Raw genomic sequence first — 27,658 nt, forward strand, 5'->3', positions numbered from 1 at the left:
CTTAAAGAATCATTGTAGCCATTAATTTTAATCTTTTTTTCTTTTAGCCTGAATACTACAGATACAAGTGATTTACACATCACTTGTTGCAATATAAGAGTAATTTAATTTTTTTTTTTTTGTTGTTGTTGTTGGTACCAGGGATTGAACTCAGGGGCACTTGATCACTAAGCCACATTCCTCATTCCTATTTTTTTTTTTAATTTTATTTAGAGATGAGATCTCACTGTGTTGCTTAGAGTCTCACTTTTTTGGAAGTTGGTTTTGAACTCCCTAACTGCTGGAACTACAGGTATGCACTGCTGCACCTGGCTAGAGCAATCTAAATTTGAATGGGCACTCACATTTACTAGGGTTTCATACTTTTATATTGATCAGGTGTGTCCTTTGCATTCAAGTTGAAGAACTTGCTTTAACTTTTGGGTAACAGGTCTGGTGTGATGAACTCCATCAGTGTCTATTTTTCTGGAAAATTCTTTATCTCTTCTTCATGTCTGAAGGATAGATTCTCTGGATACAGCTTCTTACTTTGACCTGCTGCTGGGGCTTTCTGGATCCTGATAGTGAATATTTGTGGTGTTTATAATTTTGGAAATTATAATTAAAACTGTTGAAACCATTCATGTTCCAGTTTTGTGGACAACTAAGCCGCATTAAGTTGATAGTCTAGTTCAAGTCCACTACATCATCACAGTCACCTCTCTTCTACTCATTCAATTGAGAGTCAGGTGCTGAATCCCAACTGTGGATTTCCTTATTTTTCCTAAAGGCTCTACAGTGGTTGGTCATGTTATTTGAAGCCCTGGCTATAATCATTTACACAGGCAAATAGTCCTCATTTGCCTGATCACTTTGTCATTACGAAATGAAGTTTGCTACCGTTGACAATATTCTTTGTTTTGAAAATTTCTGTACATAATTGCATAGCCTCTCCATCTTTCTTTTCACTGGTAAGCAATTTATGTGTGTGTGTATGCTTGTGTGTGTGTGTGTGTTTGTTCTGTTAAGTTATACATGATAATGGAGTCAATTTTGACATATTTACAATCATGGAGTGTACCTTATTCTAATCAGGATCGCAGGATTATGGATACACATGAAGTGCATTTTCACTACGGTGTATTCACATATGTACATAGGAAAGGTATGTCAGATTCATTCCACTGTCTTTCCCATTCATATTCCCCTCCCTTCCCCTCATTCCCCTTTGTCTAATCCACTGAGCATCTATTCTCACCCATCCCTTACTGTGGGTTAACATCCACATATTAGAGAGAACACTTGACCTTTGGTTTTTGGTGATTGACTTATCTTAGCATGATAGTTTCCAGATCCATCTAATTACAGACACATGTCATAAAATCATTCTTATTTATGGCTAAGTAATATTCCATTTTCTATTTTTCTGTGTGTGTGTTTGTGTGCGTATATATATAATATATATATATATATATATATATATATATATATATATATATATATACCACAACTTATTTATCCATTCATCTACTGAAGGGCACACCTAGTTTAGTTCCACATTTTGGCTACTGTGTGTTGAGCTATAAGCATTGATGTAGTTATATCACTATACTATGCTGATTTAACTCCTTTGGATATAGATGGAAAAGTGGTATAACGAGGTCACATGGTGACTTCAGTCCTAGTTTTTTGAGGAAACTTCATACTGCTTTTGAGAGTGGTTGTTCCAATTTATAATTTATAGTCCCACCAGCAATATATGAGTGTACCTTTTTCCCCACATTCTCACCAACATTCATTTTTACTTATATTCTTGATTGTTGCCATTCTGACTGGAGTGAGGTGAAATCTCAGTGTAGTTTTAATTTGCTTGTAACTAATTGCTAAAGATGTTGAATATTTTTTCATGTATTTGTTCACTGTTCATATTTCTTCTTGTTAGAAGTATTTGTTTAGTTCCTTCACTTTTAATGTATTTTTGTCTATTATCTAAGTACGTTTTCTACATTCAGAATGAAGTTAGATTGCATTTTCACTTCCCATTTTACAAATTGATTTTTAATAGTATTTAAATTATTTAAATTTAATGTAAGTATTGATAAGGTTGTATTTAATCTCTCATCTTGCAAATTGATTTTCTGGTTATCTTATTTATACTTGTCTTGTTTTATGATTTTTTTTCATTTTTCACTATCACTCTGTCTTGCTATATTAGTGGTTACCTTAGTGTTTACAATATACTGTTTTAACTTCTCACACCTATCTTCATGTGATATTATAACATTTCATGTATAGGATATCAGTCTTGCAATAGTACACTTCACTTTCACTTTTATAGCTTTATATTCGAGTCACACATTTTTACTTCTACTATGTAGTTTATAAACACAAAATAGATGAGTGTTATTTTGAAACAAACTCTGTGATGTTGTGTACTTTATTTAATTTCCAGGAACTTCATTTTCTCATCTGAGTAATGAGGAAAGTAATCCCATAAAATATTTTTAACATTTATGGCAGACTATGTAGGTATGATGTATAAATATTGATTGACATATAGGAAATCTCCAAGAAAAGTTATAAATATGGTGATAATCTTACTAAGATGTGCTTTATAATGAGATGTTCTAAAATATTGATTCCATGAAGACTTGGGTGCTTATAGTAGTACTCAGTCTTTTATCACTGTAACAAAATACCTGCCAGGCTCATTATGAGGAAAGAGAGTTTTAACCGTTCATCATTTTGGAGGTGTAATATCCAAACAGCAGAATGGGGGCTCTGCATGGCCTCCCCTTGGTTGTACCTCCTCAGGGCACAGCAGCCATTGCAGGAGTGGGGAGGGAGTTATTGCATCTTCAGACAGAGGGGTCAGGCCTGCTTCTGTGTGACACCCCTTCCAGAGGAGCTCACCTCCTCATAACAGGTCCCAGTTGTCTTAAATAATCTCCCCTCTTAAAGAAGAATGGAATTATGGCATTTGCTAATAATGGGATGAAGCTGGAGAACATCATACTAAGGGAAATAAGCCAGACCCAGAAAGTCAAGGGTTGAATGTTTTCTTTCATAAACAGAAGCTAGAGCAAAATAAGAAAGAAACAAGTGGGGGGAAACTATGAATATAGAAGAAAGAGCAGTCAAGTAGAGGAAGTGGGTAGAGGGGGAGAAAGGAGAGATGGGTAATGGAGAAACTGTAGAATGAAATTGTCCAAATTATGTCATGAACATGAATGAACACAACACAGTGAATTTTACCTTTATGTATCTCTATAAAATATCAATGGGAAAAACAAATGATAGCAGGAGACAACAGAGGAGAGGAAGAAGCAGGGGAGATGTGAGGAAGTGGAGCATGGGGAGGGGTAAACAGCTTCCTTGGGGGAAAGCTGGGTCATCTTATGGTTCAAGGGAGAAACTTAGATGACCACAAGGGGAATCAAGACCCTGAAGGGAAAGCCCCTGGTATTGGGCTTTTAGCCCTAGGAACTGACCTGAAGTTAACTTGTTGCTAGTTTACACATCACTAGCATGGTGGATTGCTCCTCCTGTCTGCATTTTCGGGGGGCAGGGAACATGCATGGGCAGTGGAGAAGGAATTATTCAACTTCTCTTGTCAATCAAGGTGTAATCAACCCTATATCACCTCCCTCCACAGAAGAAGGGGAATACCTAGCACAGTACAACAATGGTGAGAGCCACTGTGTTGACTATGCTTAGAGCGACTTTGCAGCTCAGCCCACTCTGTCCTCCCAAAGTGTACTTTCACTTTTTTAATAAACCTGTTTTTCTGCTTGCCAATGTCTCACATCTGACTCAGTTCTTTTTTCTGATTGTTAAGAATCTACACCTGACTGTGTCTAGTGGGACTCACCTGTAACCTCATAATTTCAGAAGCTCAGGATGCTGAGGCAGGAGGATAAGCAAAGCCCTAAGCATTGTAGTGAGACCCTAACTCAAAAAGAACAAATGAAAGGACTGGGATGTGATTCAGTGGTAACCGAAAAGTAGAAGAAGAAGATGGAGGAGGAGGAGGAGGAGGAGGAAGAAGAAAAACCTGCACTTTGAATATCCTGGGAACACTTGTTGTGCCCCCCAGAACCAGAAAGAAGAATGAAGAAAGAAGAAGAAGAAAAAGAAAAAGAAGGAGAAGGAGGAGGAGGAGGAGGAAGAAGAGGACCAGGAGGAGTGGGAGAAGAAGGGGAAGTAGAAGGACCTGCACCCTGGACATCCTGAGGATGCTTGCTGTGCACACAGTATCTGAGGGTGGTGAGGAAGGAGAGGAGGAGAGAGAAGGCACTGGGAACTGAAATGGAATGAATTACATGCTATGCATCTATGATTATGTTGAAATGAAATGTACTATTATGTATAACTATAATGGACTAATAAAACATTTTTAAGAAAATGTTCCAGCACCTTCTAATAGTACTGCCTGGGGAATAAATCACCAACAAATGAAGCTTTGGGGTATAAAATTAAAACATATCTAAAACATAGCAACCATATTTGATGTATAGATATTTTGTTTAAGGAAGAGAGGTCAACTAAATTTCAGTGAAGATGTTTTTATGTCTATATACCTGTAGCTCTGCAGGTTCCTTAAGGAAATTGATAGTAATCAGAATGCAAGTGTTTAAATGTATGTGTATGTGTATATATGCATGCATATATACATAGGTACATACACATACTTATATTTGCACATATTCTCACGTGTGCATATAAAATGTATTTTTGGTTCTTGACTTCCTTAAACTTTCTAACAAATTTTCAACAACATGTTTGGATTCTGTGTCTATTTGCCAACAGGAACAGAATATTTGTTTTTACTTTTATTTGTTTCATTTATTATGTGTTTTTCCTTTGTGTCTCAAACCCCAAATCATCCATTGCAAAAAGAAGAGCTCATTGCTATTGTGTGACCACTGGTTCAGGAGAATAGTTTAGGAGATCATTGACTTAACTTACTCTGATGAATTTGTGCTTCTAGTATCCCTGTTGAGATTTTGAATATCTATTTCTCTCTGTTACTCTCTTACTCTGTCTCTATCCTATCCCTATCTATCCCTCTATTTATCTTTCTTTCTATCTACCTGTCTATTTGCCTATGTGATTTTCTTTTCTCTCTCCTCTCTAGAAATACAGACCTCTCCTATGAAAACCCAAAAGTCCTGTAGGGCTACCCAAGTGTTCTCCTACTCTAAGAGGAGGAGGTTCATCAGAACTAATAGGATTCCTAAGCTTCTCTGGGTCTGGGTAACAACAGTACTAGCCTCCAGAGAGACAGTGCACAGAAAGTGGCTATTGCAAAAATGTAAGGTAAATTTAGTCTTAAAATTCCCAGGAGAATTGAGGAATATTACTTTGGATAAGTGAGTAGTGAGTAGCTGTTTTTTTTTTTTTTTTTTTTTTTTTTTTTTTTGTTGTTGTTGTTTTCCTTAAATGAAGATCTTTTGAGAAATATTTAGGGGAAACAATGTCTCATTTCTTTCATAATTAAAAAAAAACAGCTATGAACTCTTCTCGGTTTGTAGTTGGCTCTTGCAGTGCATTTTTTTTTAAACATGGGTGTAAGAGATTCCTAGAGCATATATATAGGCATAATGATTTTGTTTACCTTGGAGCATCAGCAGGTGTCAGGAAGTTTTACGGCAATTTAAATTCTAGATCATTTTCTTATGGGATGAACAGATAGTTCACTGTGAATCCAGGACAGTTTTGAGTGAGATTAAAACTTCACTCTCCTTGCAAAATAATGGAATTTTCCTTTTCCACATGAAGGAAAGCAATCTTGAAGATATTTTCTAAGAAATGGCACAAATATGTTTGAATCAATGATTCATAGTTTTATCTTTCATTTCAGGTGGAAATGTTAGGGGAAAGTAAACTAATTGTATTACTGAGGCAGATAAATGTATAATGTATGACCAAGCCTTTTTTTTTTTATTTTGAATAACATAAAGAGCAACTTGAAGATCATCCACAAGTGATGTGCAGGTAATCCCTTTCAGAATTTTTGTTTTAGGATAACTAGATCTATTTGACATTTGTTCTTGTTATTTTAAGTGCATGCAAGTTTAATGGTCTATCAAGTTTAATTGAGAGTAGAGCACATTTTTTGCAATGTTTGGCTTTAGTGTGCATTAGAAGCAGAGTCTGTCCTTTGTACATTATATTTAAAAAGAATAAAATGCTCCAGGCTGTGAGAGATCTTCCAGCCTTTCATCTTTAGAAAAATTTTCACCTTTCTAAAGACTATTTTCAAACCTTCTCAAGGTTTACTTGAATCACAAAAAGTAAGTTTATAGAAAAGGCAAATTCTGATTTCACCAATAAGATATTTATATTTGTCAGAATTAGGGAAATGAGAAGTATTCTTAACAATGCTGACAGTAACTTGTACGGGTAAGCAATACTGTTCGACAGCACTACAAAAGATTAAAATTGATGTTTTAACTTTGATAGTGGAAGAATTTACCCATTTAAAATTAGGTGTTATGAAATCCCCCAAGTAAACAATAAAGCCATGCTATTTTTTTCTTTTATTTTGTCAGACAAACCATATCTACCACAAGTATTGTTTGGATTGTTTAACGATTCTCATACATTATATTCAAAGAAAGAAGAGGAGAGGGGTAAAGTAAGTAATTCTTGGTTATGTACCTTTTATTATACCAGGATATTAGGCATTAGAATCTCAGGTTTGTCTCATGATTTCCCTAAATGATGTCTATATTTTGATAGCTTAATCAATGTTGAAACTAAAACTTGGAGAAGTTACATATCTTGTACAAAAGAGAACAGCTTCTGTAAAAAATGGAGAAATTCACAATAATCCTACTTATGCTATCTCAAATCCCTTGTAAATGATAACAAGGGTTATGGTGGTAGTTTCTTCCCCTGCTGTGTCTGATCCATAATACTATCCTTATGGAGCATAAATAAATAAGTACTAGAATATCTATTTTGTTTATTTAATTTTACAATATTAACTCTCTGAACTGGGGAATTCATTGTTTTTCTTAATTGTTTCCTTCTATACGGAAACTGATATGGTTAAATTTGTTAGGTATTTTAATTCTAAATTCACTCTAATAGCTAGACTTACTATTTAAATTGGTTTTCAAGATCACTTCTGTTTGATGTACATTTATATAGGAATGTAATATGTTATTTACTTAAAGGAATCAAAGTTAAATATTGTTGAAGTGCTTATACAATTTATACAAAATTTCAAGGACAAGACCTGTTGTCTTCATACTACAGAGGGTCAGTATGGAGTATTTCTGAGATATTGAAAGAGTATGGCCAGGTTGAAACTGTCCCCTGCTAATGTATTCAAATATATGCAGATAGAATGTGTTATGCAAGTTTGTTTAGAGTTATAATTCTTTAGCACCTGAAATAGTCATAAATATCACAAGAAACACAACTATATAATTGCAAAAATACTGATCTTATTATACCATATGTTGCATTAAAATTTCTGTGATACTAAAACCTGGTATCTATAGGATCAGATATGGATGCCATATTTAACTTAGGAGTAAAGTAGAAGTTATACTTAGAAGCTATCTAATTCCTCACCAGTGAGGCAAGAAGGCAGAAGCAGCACATGCCATGTGTAGTGCACTCTTCCATTGATTTTCTGAATCCAACCCTGATCTTACAGGGAATAATATATACGGATCCATGATGTAATCCATGAGTAAGCAAGGCAAAACATAATAGCTGAGAATTCCCTGAACACAACTTACATGTACCTTGTATAACATCTTTTATTGACTCTTTATTTTCAAAATTCATTCTAGTAGAACAAATGAAATGTACTGAAATCAAAGTACCTGTGAAACCTAAAGTAGTTTTTATGTGTATTTGTGACATTAACATTAATGATTCTACAGTTTAACTTAAGACATTCTGTTTTACACTAAAATTTAAATAAGATAAATTTTCTTACAATTTTTAACAATATGAGTAATGGAAAAAACCCATACATTTTTGCTATAGTTTTATCTATTTGTTGTTTTATATTCAGCAAATTTGCTATCTTATATTTTCTCTGCAGTGCCCACAATCCCAAGGACCTCACCTGGGATTCAAGGAATATTATCCATCAGAGAGCTGTTCTATTTCCTGCTGGAGAAAGGTAACATTACATAAAATGAAAGCTAAATCATAGAGAAGGAACATAGTTAATTTTATAAAGTACTTTTGCATGATACTAAGTTATTTTTGTGATTTTAAATGTTATAGATAGTAACAAAAGAACATCTTTTAGGTAAATGACAATTTTAAATCTTACATTTAAAAATTAATAAAATATATTCTTTGTATTATCAATATGAGAGAACATTGGGAAAAATTAACAAGAATTGTTAAAGAAATCAGTTACGTATCTGAAGAACAAATAAAATTAATATATTGATTTATCAATTACCTTTTGTGATTGGTTAGACTGGATTCTAGGACTTGTTGATAATATTTAGATGATTGTGATCCTATTGCAAATGCTTTTTCTTCAAATTCATTTTCCCACAGATACTCAGATGTTTGCACAGGGCATGCAGTATATGGAAAGTCAGAGGAACATATCAGAATTCACTCTCATGGGCCTTTCTTCTGATCCAAACATACAAACATTTTGTCTTGTATTCTTTTTACTTTGTTATCTTGCCATCTTGGTGGGAAACCTTCTGATTCTCATCTCTATCGCATGCAGTTCTCTGTTTCACCAACCCATGTACTATTTCCTCAGTCACTTATCTTCTATGGACATCTGCTATACCTCCTGTGTGACACCCAAACTGATTGGTGACCAGTTAGTGGGAAGAAACACCATCTCCTATGGAAACTGCATGTTGCAGGTCTTTGTCATGCACTTCTTTGGACTGATTGAAGTATTAATCTTGACAGCCATGGCCTTTGATCGCTATGTTGCCATCTGCAAGCCTCTGCACTACATGATCATCATGAGAAGAACCAGGTGCAATGTCCTGATCTTGGCTGCCTGGGCTGGTGGAGCTGCCCACTCCTTTTCCCAGTTCTTTATGATAATCTGGTTGCCCTTCTGTGGACCCAATGAAATTGATCACTACTATTGTGACATTTTTCCTTTGCTGCAAGTTGCCTGTACTGATACCCACATCACTGGTATCCTTATGGTTGCCAATTCAGGAATGGCTGCCTTGGTATCATTTATTTTCTTGTTTGGGTCTTATGTCATTATTCTATTCACATTAAGAAATCAGTCAGCAGAGGGAAGACGCAAAGCCCTCTCTACCTGTGGGTCTCATATCACTGTGGTTATCTTATTCTTTGGACCCTCCATATTTGCCTACCTTAGACCTCCTACCACTTTCCCTGAGGACAAAATCTTTGCTCTGTTTTATACCATTATTGCTCCTATGTTCAATCCCCTCATCTACACCCTGAGGAACACAGAGATGAAAAAGGCCATGAGGAAAGTTTGGTGTCAAAAGGTATTTTCAGAAGAAAAACATAATTGATTTGTACTATTTAATGTCCAACCAACTGTAAGCAGCTGTAAACATTTACTTGTTTCCAAGGAGTACTCTTGATTTTCAAATTATTGAAGTGAAACAATTTGTTGATAAATGTCAAGAGATTACCAACTGAAATAATACCACCTGTAGGACGGTAGGACTGAAATCAAGTAGGGAAGTGTGTGTATGTATATATATATATATACGTGTGTGTGTATATGTGTGTGTGTACATATACATACATATGATATTATGGTTTAAAGGATAGATGATTTTCTCACATAATCAACTCTGATGCCAATGTGGAATTTTAAGGATCATTAATCTGTGATTTATGCATGAGACCAGATATGTGTTTGATCATTCCTTAGATTTTGAGTAGATTAAAAGTGTTTTTCAGAAGTAAAAATAATTTTTATTACTGTTTTACTATGTGATGCTGTATCAACACAATCTTGTGTGATAGCATTCTAAAATCAATTATGCAATGAAAAAGAGAACATGGAGAAATTCATATGAAATATAAATAAAAAGTGGTGGTCATACCTTTCTCTTAAGTGATAGAGCTCCTACTACAACCAAATAGTAGAGGCAGGGACAGAATTTTAAATAGTAAACTTTGACATACTTTAGAGATACATGCATACTCATGCTTATCACATAACAATTGTCAATTTCCACCCTATGGAACCAGTCTAGGTGTCCATAAATTGATGAGTGCCTAAAGAAAATATGGTATGTACATACCATGCAGTTTTATTGAGTCATAAAGAAGAAAACAATTGTGCAATATTCATGAAAATGGGTGAAATTGAAAACCATAAGTTTGAGCAAAATTAGCTAGGCTCAGGAGGACATTACTGTGTGTTCCTTCTATATGGAGGCTGGAGGGTACCATGAATGTAGAGGGGTGACCAGTATGGTATGGGAAGGGAATTCAAAGAGGAAGGCCAAGATGATGGGGGCAGTAGATATGCTTGAATTGATTTAAATTTGTTTTATATTTCTGTTAACATGGCACATGAAACTCATCATTCTGTGTAATTGAGATGTACCAATTTAAAAAACAAAAAGGAGGCAGATGAAAAATGATTTTTCCTTTATGTTGTTTATTAAATTTAATGTAGTTGAATGTAGAAGGACAGGTTGAATAACTAATAGATACTATCCCTTTCCACTAGAGCTGCATTACTGAGTGGCTCCAAGACTTTTGGGTAAAGACTGCATGTCAGCTTGTCCCTATACAGAGGCAAGAGGAAGGAAGTCAATCACCATTGTAGAGAAAAATAAGACAAATGATATAAAAAGAATCCTGCTGGAGCATAATTCTTTTTGTGTGTACTTTTTCTTTCCTTTATGTTTGAGAAAACTGGTAACAAAAAACACTGAATATATGTGACAGTAAAAATATACTAATATGCATAATGAGGAAATACATTAATTTTAAATATAGTGAAAGGTAGATTTTGGAAAGAGATTTCCAAAAGAATCAGAGAAAAATTAAAATAAATTTTATGTTATCCTAGAGAAAATTTCTCTAAGTAAAAGAGGAGAAGGTAAATAACCAAAATATTAACAATTTATTTTAAAAACATAATGAATATTTTGACATCTAAATGTAGTATAATTTCAAAATGAAATTTCAAAAGTTATAGAGTTTGGAGGAGAGGAAATGGAAGAAATCATATGGAAAGCAAACTACCAATTTTTATATTGGAAAATCATTATATAAATTACATTTTTCATAAATTACTTTTACAAAATGAATATTGTTCAGATTGGATCATTCTGTAATATTGAATGGCAGAAGACAATATAACAATGACTACTCATTTCAGGATAAAAACAATGATGGCAATAAGTATTATTCTTAGTCCTTTTGTCATTTATGAATTTAGAAAATGACACTTTCATATTCATTTGACTTTATAATATATCCAACCTACATGCGCTTTTTGATCAAAAACTCTCCACATGTTTCTCCTAAAAGCAGCTTCAAAACATCACATATGATGAATCACTGTAAAAACTTAAGGGTCAAGTAAGAATACAAATGAAAAATGCATTTTTTATTCATAACAAAATGCACATCTTTTGGGGGAATGGGGGTACCAGGGATTGAACTCAGGGGCACTCAACCCCTGAGCCACACCCCCAGCATGATTTTGAATTGTGTTTAAAGATGGGTCTCTGAGTTGCTTGGCTCCTCTCTTCTGCTGAGACTCAGGATTCTCCTACCTCAACCTTTCAAGTCACTGGGATTACAGGCTTGCAACCCTGTGTCCAGCCCAAAGTCCACATCTTATAAAACACTGGTGAAAATAAAAAAGACCAATGACTCAATCACTAAACCTTGAAATGAATGTCATCCTATCATTCCCTCATTGCCCAAATCTAGGTGAATCAGGAGAAATTCATTAAATGAATTTACAAACTACATGCAATACTCAAATATGTAAAATAAAATGGTTAAAGGACATACTAAAATATTCTTAATTGCTCCATGTAATTATCATTGAAAATAAAAAAGCAACTCTTTTTCTTTATTCTCATTCTTTCAAGAGTTCCAGTCATAGTATTTTTTTAATTGCTTGAAAAATATATGTGCAGTAGGAATCATTCTTGTTTAAACAAGGTGTACCTACAATGTACCTTAGTGGTACTTGTAGTTATATCAAGAAATACTATATTTTATGCACATAAAAATGTAACTGTCTTGTAAAAAGTCAAAATAAGGACATTTTGATGCTTTCTCTTTGGAGGAAAGAATCCACCCATGCAAATATTCTCCCTGGGTGAGAAAGTGAGTCTGGACAGCGACAGGTACAGGAGTCCCAGAGCAGAGACTCAGGAAAGTCTATGAGGTTAGGGGAGCAAGAGGTGCAGAGGGGATGCCAGGGAAGAATGTCTTCTGTGTTGAGGAGAGAAGTAGCTGTGGAAGCACTACCTAGGACAGAGCAGGCACTTGATGTATGGTAACGTCAAGGCAGGCTTCCTTCAGAGTGTAGGAAGTCCAAAGACAAAGCCCCTAGAATTGCCTTCAAGTTCAATCTTTGGAGGCCTATTGAGACTTACTCCTTTGGTAACTTTGGTACCTTGAATATTTTAGGGTCTCTTACATATTTTTCACATTATCAAATTATTAAATTTATTACATAAGGAAACTTGAAGAAGTTGAAGAAGGGAGAAGAAAAAGGAATGGAAGAGGAAAGGGAGAAAAAAGAATTAGCAAAGGTGGTATCCCTATAATCACCTTCCAAATCAAGAAATAGATGATCTCCAAAGTTACACCATGTCCTCTCCTGGCCTCAACCCTTCTCTTCCCCCAGAATTAACTGTCTTCCTGACTGTTGATGGTAACTCTTCCTCCCCTGCCACCTAAGGCAATGTATGTGTTTTCTCTTCCAGGGATTTCTTCTGGGAAAATAAGGAAACAGGAGTCAGCCTCATCAGGTCAGTGGGAAGAGTCCTGAGAATGCTTGGTACTCTGCTTGGACAGAGTCAGTGCTCAGCTGCATTTTCTGTGGTTTGCTCTGCTCACATAGCCCATTGCAAGTCAGCTCTTACCTCAGGCACAGATGTTCAAGAAGAAAAAGTGAATGAAAACAAAAATGATATGGGAAAAATTAAAATATTGGTATCTTTTTTTTCAACTTCTTTGGAAGAAAGATTTCTAAATTGTTTCCACATAAAATAATAATAATATTTGTCAGTTTTAAATTTTGTTGAATTCTATTTTTTATAAGGAAACTAAAACCATTTATTGTATAATAAATGCACTTTTTGAGGAACGATGAAGCACATTTCCTATCATAAGAGTCTAAGATAACCCTCTCTGCTGAGTCAACTTATGAGGATTACTGAAAGAATACATTGTTCAAAAAAAAAGATACCCTTGAATTTGTTTTCATCAGTGAAATTGTTATGTAAAGTGCAAGGGAATTCTGTCACTTGAGCCCTGGAGGAAGTATAATAAGAGAGATGCCTCAATCACAGGCAAAGTTAACTGGCTTTTCATACTATTTATTGTCTGAATCCTAGACTAACTTCAGCAGATCTGCTAATTTGGATCTAGAGGAAATGGACCTGGTGAAATTAGGATCTGGGGAAGTAAATCCAAAAGACATAGAAGGAACAATCAATACTTCAGAATATACACACAAAAAAATGTGCTTTAAAAAGTTTGCTTCATTGAGTATTTAGCATCCTGTGAATTTAAATATATTCTAGTAATTATTTTAGGGATGCAAATGTAGATTATGACTTGACTCCTTTGGGTTTTTAAATTATTCCACATGCCTTCAAACTCCTGTTTTTATCACATGATCTTGCACTGTTTGGGTGAATACTGGATGCATGACAGGTGTCAGTTATTTCTAAAATGATACACTCTCTTTTTTATTCTTTCTATGAATAGCTAGTGATCTTTGCAGAGTGAAATGTAAATCCCAGAAGCTGAAATAAAATCATCTGGACAGTAGAAGAATAGTCAATTGCCAAGAGAAAAGAGAAAACTGCATAAAGGGAGAAAAGAGGAAAGCATTCATAATTATTGAAGCCTGGGAACATGTGATGAGTTATTTCTCCCCTTCTTTATCCTGTCTGTGTGATACATGTTTTGTCTCCATTTTATTGAAATCAGAGTGACTCTCAGTTAAAATGAAGTAGAGACATCCTGTCTGAATTTGATAAACTAACTTGTTTTGAGATTAGGTTGATAATATATTTGAAATGTTTTGTTGAGGGTACAATGTAATATTTCAGAGGGACCGGCAAACATAAGAGGGGTGCTTACCAGAGTAGCAAATTTCACATACGAGAAAAAGATCAATAGAACTTTTGATACACAGTAAAAAAAAAAAAGTATGATTAAGGAAAAGGTAATTGAAAGTTTACATAGACTGAAAGGACAAATGAGATCCTTGCAAGAGACACTACCATGGTCAGTATTCTCTACTACACAGAGAAAAAGAATTAACCAGAGTCCTATGCAATTCACTACGAAAGCAAATGAAAGTATCTGAAAACTTGGGTCTATGTTTAACTTATCTCTGTTATTTTATTGCCTTTCCTTGTTGCATGCAATGATTGTTAAGATACTGATTAACATTACCAAATGATTTATTTGTGTGCTGTCTTAAATCTTCAAAGTTGTATCTTTTACTCATTCAACAAACATTTAATGGTTGCTGTTTAAATAAATAGCAGCCTCTATTTGACAAGACATGGAAGCAAAAAGTTTGAGTAAAATAATTTGTTGAGTTCCCCTAATTGACTGGATGATCTTTTCATGTATTAAAAATTGAATGTTAATTCTTTTGATACAATTAGAAATAGATGTGCTCATTTGCACTGTACTCATCAGCAGGGATGTGATGAGGAAAGCATTATGTGGTCAAAAGCACTCAGTTCCTGGAGAGGAGGCTAGAATTCAAAATTAAATCTGTTAAAGAATCTCAGTATTTCAGGCAATGTGTAGACAGTCTCTCTGTCCTGGAGGGAGTTAAGACCTTGTAAATTAAGCATCTAACAAGTTTACTTTAGTTTAGATTATAAAAATTGTGGAAATGCTCAGTTACAGTAAACATTGTTTTAAATAATAATAGCTTCAAGTGTTTTTTGCTTACATATTATTTTCAAGAACTGTGGCAAGTGAACAAAATTTTAATGTATTGCCAGATCTGGTGTTGGTAGTTTTATACCTATTTTTTAGGGATATGGCCTCGGGCTAATTATGTAATATATTTATTACACTCTACCTGCTTTTATAAAGTGGATTCACAAGTCTTCTTAGAGTGGTTGTGAGGATTTAAAAATTAACACCTACATGAAGTGCAGAAGAATGTTAGCCTATGGGAATGCTCAAAACATAAGAAAGTATAATAAGTAAACCCACACATGGGTGGTGTTCTTAAATAGCTTACTGAAACTATGCATTTGCCCATAGCAAAACTACAGTATAAGTCTCAGTAGTTTCATTTTCCTCTATTTAAGGATTATGTAAAAGTTTACTTTTTGCAATGTTGAAGAGATCAAGAATATTGCAAAATCTAAAATGTTTCTTAAAAATCATTAAGGCTACAAATTGAAATCCACAAGAGGTGATAGAAATTAAAATGAATGAAGAATTAGAGTAGAACACAATTTCTGACCTTTTCTTTCCTAGTTCTTTGTAATCACAGAGGGACTTTTGTGGCTTTGGGAAATTGGGAGTAGGAGATTTGGTGCTCTTTAACCTGGTACATGATATACCTCACCCTTTTCTAAATGGCTTATATTGTAGTAGAGGAACAGGTTTTGTATGTAGTTTTTATTTACTGGCTGCATTTTTCTATTCTTGGAGTGTTTGACTTTATTTGTCATCCCATTTTGACATTGTTATATCAATATTAGAATGGTTTAAATGATCACAAGCCAGTAAGTTTGCAGGCTCTCTGATTTGTACAGTAGAATAAAATAATTATGATCACAGCAAGGATTTTCATATTGAATATCAAATTACTTTGACTCTTTACCTGTTAGGTATAAATTCATTTCTGGACTCACAGAATTCCAATTTACAGTTCTGATTGGCATTTACATGAACACTGTTGTACTTTCACCCTTTCCATAAAAATCATGCAAAATCAAAGCTTCATAACTGAATTCATCTTTGCGGGACTTTCACAGGATCCTACTGTTCAGAAGATAGTATTTGTTGTGTTCTTGTTGGTCTACATTGCAACTATGTGGGCAAAATGCTGATTGTGGTGACCATCCTCTGCAGCCCAGTACTGCTGGGATCCCCTATGTACTTCTTCCTGGCATTCCTGTCCTTACAAGATGCAGGTTTCTCCTCGGCCATCACACCAGAAATGATTGCGGACTCCCTGTACAAGCAGAAAACCATCTCTTATAAAGGATGTATGATTCAATTTTTTGCTGGACACTCCTTTGGTGGGGCAGAGATGATTATCCTCACAGTCATGACCTATGACCACTATGTGGCCATTTGTAAGCCCTTGCACTACACTTCCATCATGAACTGGAGGCTCTGTGGCATTCTGGTGGGGGTGTCCTGGACAGGGGGATTTCTGCATTCCATCATACAAATTTTCTTTACTTTCCAACTGCCCTTTTGTGGACCTAATGTCATTGATCATTTTATGTTTGAGTTGTACCCATTACTGAAGCTTGCATGCACTGACACTTACATCTTTGGCCTTCTGGTGATTGCCAACAGTGGCTTAGTCTGCATGATCAACTTCTCCCTGTTGCTTGTGTCCTATGGTGTCATCTTGTTCTCCCTAAGAAAACACAGTGCTGAGGGACGGAAAAAAGCTCTGCTCACCTGTGGATCTCACATTACTGTTGTGGTTTTGTTATTTGTCCCGTGCATATTTATATATTCACGACCTTCATCTTCCTTTCCTTTTGACAAAGAAGTAGAAATGGCTTACACCATCCTAACTCCCTAAGACTTAGGAAATGTTTCTAGCACTGTAACATTTTAGTGCAAAAATAAGCCTCTGACAACTTAAAAACCTGGAACAACTTACAGTGCTCCTTAGTTTAACTTCTTGACAAACTTGGGGAGCTAGTTCTGGATCACTGTTCCTCCGTCAAAGTGCAGTGTCCTACTTGGTCCAACTTTTTGCAAAAATATCTCTGTGTCATGTTTTTCTTCATCTCCTCTTTCCCCTACTTGAGAATCCTTGTTGATGCTGTGTAGGTCACAGAACATTATCCAAAGATTAATATCAAGAGTAAAACAGTTATTATTGATCTACAAAAGAATTAATTAAATGTCCTTCTATGGAAAGAGATTACATATTTCTAAAAAGAAGATGTTAATATGTCAGGGATTTAAAATTAATGCTTTCAATTTGAGATGATCCCTTCTCTCTGAGTTTACTACTCATCATTGTTATGTAAATTAAAGATAGTTCAATTTTGTACTTTCTGAAATTTACTTTGAAAAACGGAAGGGATTTAACCCATCAGAATGATTTCCAATCATATAAAACTTTGAAAAAAACCCTTATGGAAGAAAATATTAGAGAACAGGAAAAGAAACATAAGATATTATGTAAAAGGATACAATGTTTTGATACTAGTATCAGTCATTATGATGTGAAACATCAAGACTTAGGAAAATCAGAGAAAAGAGCTTATATCTTTTCAATTCCAATTAGAGGTGGGTCCATTGAAGTCTGTTAGAATTAGAGTTATTTCTTGACTTTGAGAGAACCTGATTGGTCCAATTCTACCTATGGTGGTGGTACCCTGGGTTCAGGTACCCACTTTATATCAATGGGTTCTGGGAGAGTAGGTGGGGGCAATTCCACAGAGGTCAGAAATGTGAGTCTCTTACTCTAGTACAAACCAAGGCAGATCCTGAGACACTGCACTACTAGCAATTCCAGGTCAAAGCTGCAGGTGGAGTGAGTATACTTTCCCCAAACCACAACAGAGGGAATAGAACCCAGAGAAATGAGAAGTAAAAGCGAATTTTTCTAAAGACGATTAATTAGTTTACTCATTGATTTTCATTTTCTTGACTTAGTGTACCTAAGTGCAAATATTCATGTGATTATCAATAAAGAGATCATTCAAATTTAGAAACATATTTGATGGTCATTTCTATGTTTTGTTAGTCTCAGGTTGTCACGTTTTATGGGCAATACATTTATTTAGAGTACAATATCAAAGTTTCCCTTGGCAAATCAACACTGATGACATGCTAGTTGAGTATTGTGGGGGAATTATGGGGTTTTTTTCCCTGTCTTTAACCTTATATGTCACCCCCAAAACAGAAGAGTATATGATATTAGTTTTCTTTCTCATAGCAGACATGCAAAAGGTACATGTAATTTCATTGACCACCCCTGCAAAAGTCTATGAAATTTTAAGTTGTGAGTCTAAAGTGTCAGCTGGACTATGTGGATGTTAGCCTACCAAGATCGTAACAAGGATCAGACATGTGTTCCCTCTTCTTCACCTCTGCCTGTCCTCAAAGTAGGCAGAGCTTCTTTAGGCCCTCTGCATTCCAAGGTCCTCATATTTCAGTTCATTTATCCCTAAGAACTAGCTCAAGAAGTGTGGATCTGCTAGATTGGCTCCATTGCTTTATTAATCTGTGAAGCAAAGATTTGAAATGAAGCTACAAAGGAAAACACTATTCTGTCCAGATTGAACTAACCAACACCAATTCATACACTTAAATTCTAACAGGTTTTTATTATTTTAATGCTGAACATTTCATTGCCAACTCTGTTGTTATGTACAAGGGGAGAATCCACTAACATTCAGTAGAGGAATAAACAAGTATGAAAGGCATCTACCCAACATTTGTCATTTCCACTGGTTTGATGAACAGAATAAGTAAAAATTCTCCCCCAAATAACTGTTACATTAACTTTAGTTTTCCATTTTCTTTTCTATGTAGATTGTCTTAGGCATGATAAGGCACATTCTGATGCTTTTAGCATTTAGGTATCTAACTCTTGTGTTAATATTAAGTTCACCAATTACAGTTTCTGAAGTTATTCAAAGGGTTTTCAGAGATACAGTTTGTTAATGTAAAAAGCATGAATTTAGAAAAATGTCTCTGGATATCTGAAAGAAGACAATATAGAACAAGATCCTAATTTCAAAAATTATTCAGAAATAACCCTTTGTGAAATCATAATTCAGATATTTTCTTGACTTTGTTTACCATCTTGCAATAGTTCTCTTCCCAAACTACTCTGTGGCTACCATGGATCATTGCTCAGTCTTGTACTAGAGATATTACTCTTTCTCATTCCCAGATTATCTTTCTTGTATAGCTTTTAGTGAAAATGTCATTATTTTCCCTTTGACTCTGACTCCTCCCCTTATCCTCTAAACAATAACATATTTTCCTTACTATTATTTTTTAAATATAAACTGACATTCTCTTTGAGCCATTCTGAAGATTGCCTCCATAATTATTAGTCAAGAAATTTTGTGAACAGGTTAGTAGTTTCCTCAATTAATTATCTATGATTTCTTGGATTTATGTTGGCTCTACCTGGAATGTTGGAGTGCGTGGCTTTGTGTGGCATGTTGGGTGGTGTGTTATCGAGTGTCATTTCATGGAGTTTTAAATCTCAGGTTCTCACCCTGGATCTATGATTTCTCCCTACAAAACTCTATCACCCAGTTTGACCCTAGCTAGGCAGAGCAGTTATATTAAAAAGTCTTATAAAGGAAATCTGTTGAAACAAAAATGGGGGAATGACACATTAAAAGATTATATGATTCAATTCATATCCCCAAACATTTTAAAACTTTATCAAGTATGTCAGTTGCTTGGAGCAATCTGTGAAGGCTTTTCTGAGGAGATGATATGTAAACTGGTGTTGTGTCCACAGTACAAATGGACAGTAGGATGGGGGATGGCAGAGGCAAGGTTGATGGTGAAATATGAAGCAATTAGGGAATTTATTCAGGAGAGAAAACAGTTGTTAGACTACAACTTGGATGACCTCAAGCCCAAGAAGGACAACTGGAAAGGTGGATGGTGGTGCAGGGAGCTCTAAAAGTCATGGTAAACATCTCAACCAGTGAATCTAAAACTTTAGTAATTACTTCATTATGTTTATGAATAATATTTTAACTGCCCTCTTTTGCAGAGACATGTTTGGGTAGCCCTAGAATGGTGGCTGGCGTTAAGCCAAGAGGTGGGGCATAGTTAATCTTAACACGGCGTGATCTACTTTTACCTGATTAGTTAATGTCTCCTCTGCGCTAGTGGTCAACAGATGATCCTCATTCTTTCTTGATTGGTACTGTGGAGTATGCACCAACCATGCTACTTAATCCTAAGCTGATTGGCTGCCTTAGGAATATAAGACACGCACCTATAGGAAGCACCTCTGATAAGCATCACCTCTGAGAGATCACAGAATGAAGATCGCAGAATGCTACATCACAGATCGCAGATCACAGGATGGAAGACTAAAGTCACATCTCTAGGTCGCAGGTTGCAAGTCACAGGATGCACCACTAAGAAGCACCTCTGATAGAAAACACCTCTGATAGCATGCACCTCTAGCATGCATCTTTAGGACACAGGATGCAGGACTCACCTCTAAGAAGAAGCAGTAGACCTTTGATAAGCGTAGCCTCTCTGAAAGAGCAGCACCTCCAAAATTAAGCAAAGTTTCTCTTCCTCTAAGCAAAGTCTCTCTTCCTCTAAGCAAAGTTGTTCTTCCTCTCAAAGCCTCTCTTCCTCTAAAACTAAAAGTAAGCAAAGCCTCTCTTCCTCTATAAACTATAAACAAGTAAACAAACAAGGAAGTAGTACAGATAAAGATAATAGAAGTACTTCAGTTCCAGCCCACCTCCGATAAATTACCACGGGATTGTTGCTGCGGGCGGCAACACTCTTTTACTTCACAAGTGATAGGAAATGAAAAGCTAGGAGTGATTGGAAAATGTAAGGATAATTGGTATTATCTGAATTTTCTCCTCTAGAGAATTAAAATAAACATCTCAATAAAAGCCTGTTAAGATCTACTGAAAGGATCGTAGGATTTACCATATCATACTGTGACTTATGACATGTCATTGTGAATATCTGGTCTGTAAGCTCCAATGACTTTCTCACCGAAAGTGAGAGAGATTTTTGTCTGCCATTAAACTGTGTGCAACATTTTATATAGAATTTATAATAATAAATATTGTGCAAAGCTTGTTTTTGATGTTTGTTAACATAAAAAGATCTTCTTAAAGCTGGGGGAAGATGTTAAGTTCTTTTTTTTTTTTTTTATACCCACAGATAACACTTGATAGTAAGCTCTTCTGAGCCTTCAATGAGAAAGAAATTGGCAAGTCCAAAGCCACTGATCGAGGGTATTTGGGAATCCCTGCATGTCAGTCTTTATTTTATGAAGGGCACAATGAGTCTGCTTGTATATTTTGCACTGAGTTTCTAAATGCAGGGAACAGAAAGATGGATGTCTTCAGTGGGTGTCTGACATTTGAAAAGGGATAGGATCTTTATTGTGAATGATTTCTAAATTCAATTGTAAGTAACAGGTAAAAAAATAAAATAAAATTCAATTAAATAATTTTGAATGTCTTTTGTTCTTTGGTGAAGACTTAATCATGAAAAGATGCCATCATGATTTTATTTTATACTTGCTTAACCAAAAGGCATCCAAATCTCACAACTTTGTTTTTGTGGCTTCCTGCTAGGAGGATGACTTATTCCAAGTTTTGTTATTGTTTTCATTGTATGACTATGACATTGGAATCTGGATAACTAGAAATTTCACATTGAACTTTTTGCCCAGAAAAGTGTTTTCCTTATTTCTATTATAGCTTGGTTTCATTTTTCTCATTGTAAATTCCCTCATTCCTAGGGTTTTCATATATGTAGATAGCAGCCTTTTCCACAACCAAAAACCTATTTTATTTTTATTTTATATTCATACCAATCTTCAAGATGTCATGCACTTTAAATTCATTTAATTCTTTTATAATTACTTAAGTTTTCTGGATCTATCATTTGTACCTTCTGATTTCATAAAAAGACTAGGATGATCTATGGTACCAATATAACTTATTTCACTCAGAAAAGGATCTTTTTGTTTTAAAGTAGTTGTACAGGCATCTGTTTTATAGGTAAGTGAACAATTGCAATTAACGTTTTTAAACAATAAAATTTACCTCTTGGGAAGTCAGTACAAATGATCATAATGAATATAATTACCCCAATAACACATGGTGTACAGCCACATATTCTATATGCTCTGCATACATTGAATTTTCTAGCCTTCCTAGCATCCCTTAAGTCTAGTTTTTAGAATGATTTATGTTCTACAAGTGAAGATCAAGGGATTGGTTAAATGACAGATCCCTGGTGGACAGTGGGAGGTGGTTTGACATCAAACTCCATACGGATCACTGAGAAAACACACTTCTTAATCTGGTTTCATCTGTGTGTCTCAGAATCTAGAGAAGAACTTGATTATCTAAACTGAAGTCTGCATGGTTTTAAATTGTCTGACCACTCTCTCTTCCTGTAGATTGCAGTGTGTGGCTGCAAGGCTGTGGGCAATGGTCACATTATGAAATGCAGTATATTAAGTTCATAGACTGTGAAATTAATGGTTCTTTTAGATCTCAACATTTCTCATGAATCACCTAAATTTTGCACTTCTGTGGTGGCTGAATAGTCATAAAATTAAATAGGATGTTATATTTAGATGCTTCAAAAATAGAAAATTGTTGATGAGGATCTTCGTGAAAGGGGTTAAATAGTCATATCCGAGTTTTCCCCAAAATATCATTTTAAAGACTATGTTCCTTTACATTAATTACATCTGCCATACCATCTTCCAAATAAATGAAATTAGAAAAGTTCCTTCACTTTCCTCTGTAATTTTTTTTGTTTTTAAAATAAGTATTTTATAAGCTCAGTTTCTGAGAGAAAAATAACATTTCAAATAATGTATACCTCTTCACATATTTTACATGAAATATTTTTCTTTCATAAATACTCCTTGGGGTAGTACATGTTTTCCATATGGACTAGTAGATGGATAGTTTATCACAGAACTCTGTTTTTATATTTATTAGATGCACAAGCATTTAGCCTGAATCCTACAGAAGACAGTACATTCTGTACCCAAATACCCAGTGCTCTATTCTTGAGTATGTTGGGAGATGAAAGCATCTTTAGATAGAAACCCAAGAGCAATAGACAGAAAAACAGAAAACAAAAACTCCAATTGCTTGGGACAAAAGTTTTGCAGATACATGAGCAAGTAAAAAACACACACAAAATTGTGTCTTGGCAGATGACACTGATGAAAAATTTCTCCTCGGGGAGAAATAAAGAGTATTTCTACAAGTTTCTGACCTATGAGGGAAGACTCTTTAAAGTCCAGATGGAAATCCAGGAGGAAAATTTTTCTTCTCTCTTTTACTTTATTTATGAGACTGCTCCTGAGGAGTGCTGGGGACTTTCTCTACCTTGACAGTCATAGGGTCTCTTCCTCTTTCTTAGGTGCAAAGCCTTGGATATAGACATCACATTTTGCAGCCCACTGAGCAAACTATTTTTCCACAGGGATGACCATCACAGGAATTTTAAAATAACTGATGCATGGTGAGATTTATGGTTTGGATTTTCATGAATGATTTCAAGTTGTGATGCAGTGCTTGAAATTGTGTTTTTTGTGATAGGGCTTAGTTCAGGGCACAGAATGAAACTGTCAGCAACTGTGCACTTGGTATAACTGCATGACTTTCAGGAGCTCAGGTCATGTTGAAAAAGAATTATAAGAATAGAAATGTCAAGGGATGTGGAAGTCAATAAAATAATACATTTAGAGTGCACTGTACATAGGTGGCCCAGAATAAATGTCCAATATGCAGCAGCTCTTAGAGTGCATCTTTTTTTGGTAGGAGAGATTTGGTGAAATGATAACATCAAATCTAATGAAATGAGGCCCATTTTCAGTTTTTTATCTTCAAAAGAAATCCAAACACTGGAAAAGAAAAAAAAAAATCAAATGTCAATTTGTGTGTATGTGTGTGTGTAATGGGGGAAAATTGGGAAAATTTCTATTTCATTGAGTGCACTGCAAATCGATATGGAATATTAATCCAAATATGTAGATTTTTATTCACACTTCCTAATTAACTTTTTCATCATCTATTTTTAATGGGCACATAGTTATTGTACATATTTATGGAAAGAGTTTGATCGGGTCAAGGTAATTGCCATTATCTGTCAGTTCAAATATGTATTATATATTTGACTGAGAAAATACAAAATGTTCTCTACCTGCTTTTCAGAAATAAACAATTCATTGGTTTCAACCCTGGTTGTGCTAAAGTAGATGTTTTGCTGCCCATCTTAGGGCACCACTGCACCAACTAACCGTCCCCTATTCTCCCACCCCACTTTTACCAGGTTCCAGGAATCAAGGTTTACTCTCTACTTCTGTGAAATCTGTCCATTTATCTTCCACTTATAAGTGACAGCAGATCATTTGCTTGCTTATGTTTGCATCATTCTGATGTTTTACATTAAAAAGTGGTCTTTGCAGAGGCTTTAGAAAGAGTACTGACATGTGAACATCTTACACAGTAAGTATTGCAGGACCAATCACAGATTCATTGATAAAAAATGTAGCATTCACTCTTTCCCCCAACACAGTCCTGAAAAGCACAGGAAAAAAACAGTAAGGCTGAAAAAGGTGACTAAGCCACAGAATGGAGTCCTTAGGTTTAATTATTCAATATTTCCTATGTGTATTTGATATCATAAGTAGCACTAGGTTCTTGCCTCAGAATTGTTCAGAAAAAGATAAGTGGCTAAGCTCTCAACTGCTTCAGAGCTTGCTGTTATGGTTTGTCTCTACCATAAAATAAGCTAAACCATTGAGACAACAGAAAAGAGAGTTCAGGAATCCATTTAGAAACACACCAGTGGAAACACAGAAATTTATTTTCTCAAATTCCAGAAGCATGGCATATCTTTCTATCTATCTATCTATCTATCTATCTATCTATCTATCTATCTATCTACCCACCCATCCATCCATCTACATGTATATATTTGAAATATATGTCATACATAAATAAGATTAGACATTTAGGTTAAGCAACAGAGCAACATTGAGGGGCAAAAAAAGGACCTGAAGTCTGAGGAAATTTATCCTTTATCATTGATTAATATCATGGATCAAAATATGGTTAAGAAAACTAAGTAAATAGCACAAAAATCAGTGGAGTAGAAGAATGGGAATGGGTGACAGAGGAGGGGAGGGAAAGAGAGGTACTGGGAACTGATAAAGCAAAGTATATTACATGCTTTTATATTTCTGTCAAATGAATCCTATCATTATGTGTAACTAAAAAGAAATGATGAAATATGTTTGATTTAAAGGAACTATAGGGAAAGTAATCACAAATAGGACTATTCTTTCAATTTGCAGTAACAATATTTAGAAACAATCTAGGACAAATACAGGCACATTAGACTCCTACCTATAGGAGAATATGGATTTAAACTAAAATTAGTAAATGCATAAAGGGTGGAGAGGTCTGGGCCTATTATTGGGCCATTAATGGAGAGTTTACAGTAGGTTACAATTTTAATTTAATATTCCCTGTTTTGGGAGTGTGTTGTTCCCACCTTTGCAAATAAAAGGTCCTCCAACCTCACATCCTCTTCCTGAACCATTTTGATGATGGAGAGTCTTGTGTGGTGTTTGATACTTATGTTCAATTATATATATTTTCATAATTGTAACCAGATGGTCATAGCAAATTAAGAATCTCTCACTATAATATTTTACCTTTCAGATTTTAAGACTCTATTTAAAATGTGAATAGCAATGGAGGGAATTATTATAATGATTTTGTTTTTTCCTTAACCTGTTGCTGTCTTTTACCTTCTATATCATTTTTTCATTAATTATATTATTAAATGGACATCTTTCAATTTGATCTGAAATTCTCTTTCATATGATACTGCGGTATTTTCCATGATGAACTGTCCCCATGTCATTTACCTTCATGATATATTTTTAGTATTTAGAAAAGTAGTTGACAGAATACAAACACATTTACATTCTGAAAGTATTTGCCAATTTGTTTTCAACACCATTACATTTAAAATATATTTTTATTATAATTGATAATCTTGTGATTCATTCAGTCCTTTATTTCACTGTAGGTTTGTGCTGTTCAAATATGGTGACATCAGTATTTCTTGTATTCCTTTTGACTTCCACTGTGAACCCACATTTATAATTCCTGTGTGTTTTTTGTCATGGTCAGGCAACTAGAGATATGGGTCTTTGTTAAATGGCTCATTTCTGTTAGACAATGAGGATGGAATTAATTGTAGGGTTTTGATAGCAGATATTGATCATTGCTTTTCTTTCTATTAATTTTTCATTTGGAGTAATTTTAGACCAACCAACCAAAAAGTTGCATAAATATAGAAAATTCTTGTGGAATATTCAATTTTTGTTAATATTACTACACTGTTATGGGTGCATTTGTCAATGTGTGAATTTAACATAGATACATTTTTATAAATACCTACCAAATTTTATTCATATTTATTCATATTTATTCATATACTAATTTTGCCACTATTGTTCTTTTGATATCCCAGTGTTCAATCCAAGAAAATAACTTTTATTTAAGATAATTACCATGGAATGATTTAAAATTCTAAGCGATGTGATCATGAACCATAAGGCAGAGCACATTCTCCATGTCATATTTTTAACATTAATATTGAGAATTACTTTCATTTGGGAAAAAAGGGATTGTTTCATTTACATTCAACAACATTTTAATTGTGCAGTGGTATTGCTCTTAGACCACCCAGAAAACAGAAGTGGAAAGATAAGATGTCTATAATTATAGATTAATTTAGGACCCTGTCTTCACCCTCTCATTCCATTTGGTTTTCTTTCACAATGAAGTATGTGAAGGAGGAATGCATACAGATGGGTGTGAGTCCACAGTAACATAATTAGGGTCTTCTAGGAATAGTCAAAATGCAGTGTATTTAAAATAATATTTCTTCACTGCTAATGAGTATTTTTATGTCTATAACTATCTGATTTCCACAAGAAATCTATTTATAAGCCTTAATCCCTATAATTAGAAGAAGCATAACCAGAGTCTTACAGAAATTTAAGGATTTTAAGTAACCCAGTTCATACCCAGTTAAGTAACAAACAAAAGGATCTGAGTTTGGGTCCATATCCACCAATATTCTCACTCATTTCCTTTCTTTGTCTTTCCTGCTTTGGTCCTAGCCTAAGATATACACTGCTTGATGATGTATTGCTATGCTTTATTCTGTAATCAGTGGGTTTCTTACTGATCCAATGACCTTTGAGAGTTTCTTTTATATTATTGTTTTCTTTTAAGTGGCTATGAAGTTCAAAGTACAGACATTGGTCAGGAAGGACCTGTAATCCCAATGGAAATGATTGTTTTAAAGTAAGTGAACAAAGGAGTATTAATTCATACAAATATATATTAGTTATGTAAAAATTTTAAATTGCTTCTGTTTACTCTAAATGGGAGTCATAAAAATCAGCTTGTTTTTTTATTCTCACACAAACCCCTATTAATCTTTGCGAATACATATATATGTATAAAATTTTATATGAACACATATG

At 34.7% G+C, this 27,658-nt stretch overlaps 1 protein-coding gene across 1 annotated transcript; it reads left to right on the forward strand.

Moving 5' to 3' along the window:
- Positions 1-8,552: 8,552 nt before the first annotated feature.
- Positions 8,553-9,488, forward strand: LOC124975596 (olfactory receptor 4P4-like). The gene has a single exon (XM_047538232.1). It carries the CDS (start codon positions 8,553-8,555, stop codon positions 9,486-9,488), a length of 936 nt encoding a protein of 311 aa, XP_047394188.1.
- The last annotated feature ends 18,170 nt before the right edge of the window (positions 9,489-27,658 follow it).

Source organism: Sciurus carolinensis, unplaced genomic scaffold (genome assembly GCF_902686445.1).
Source record: "Sciurus carolinensis unplaced genomic scaffold, mSciCar1.2, whole genome shotgun sequence".
Taxonomy (NCBI): domain Eukaryota; kingdom Metazoa; phylum Chordata; class Mammalia; order Rodentia; family Sciuridae; genus Sciurus; species Sciurus carolinensis.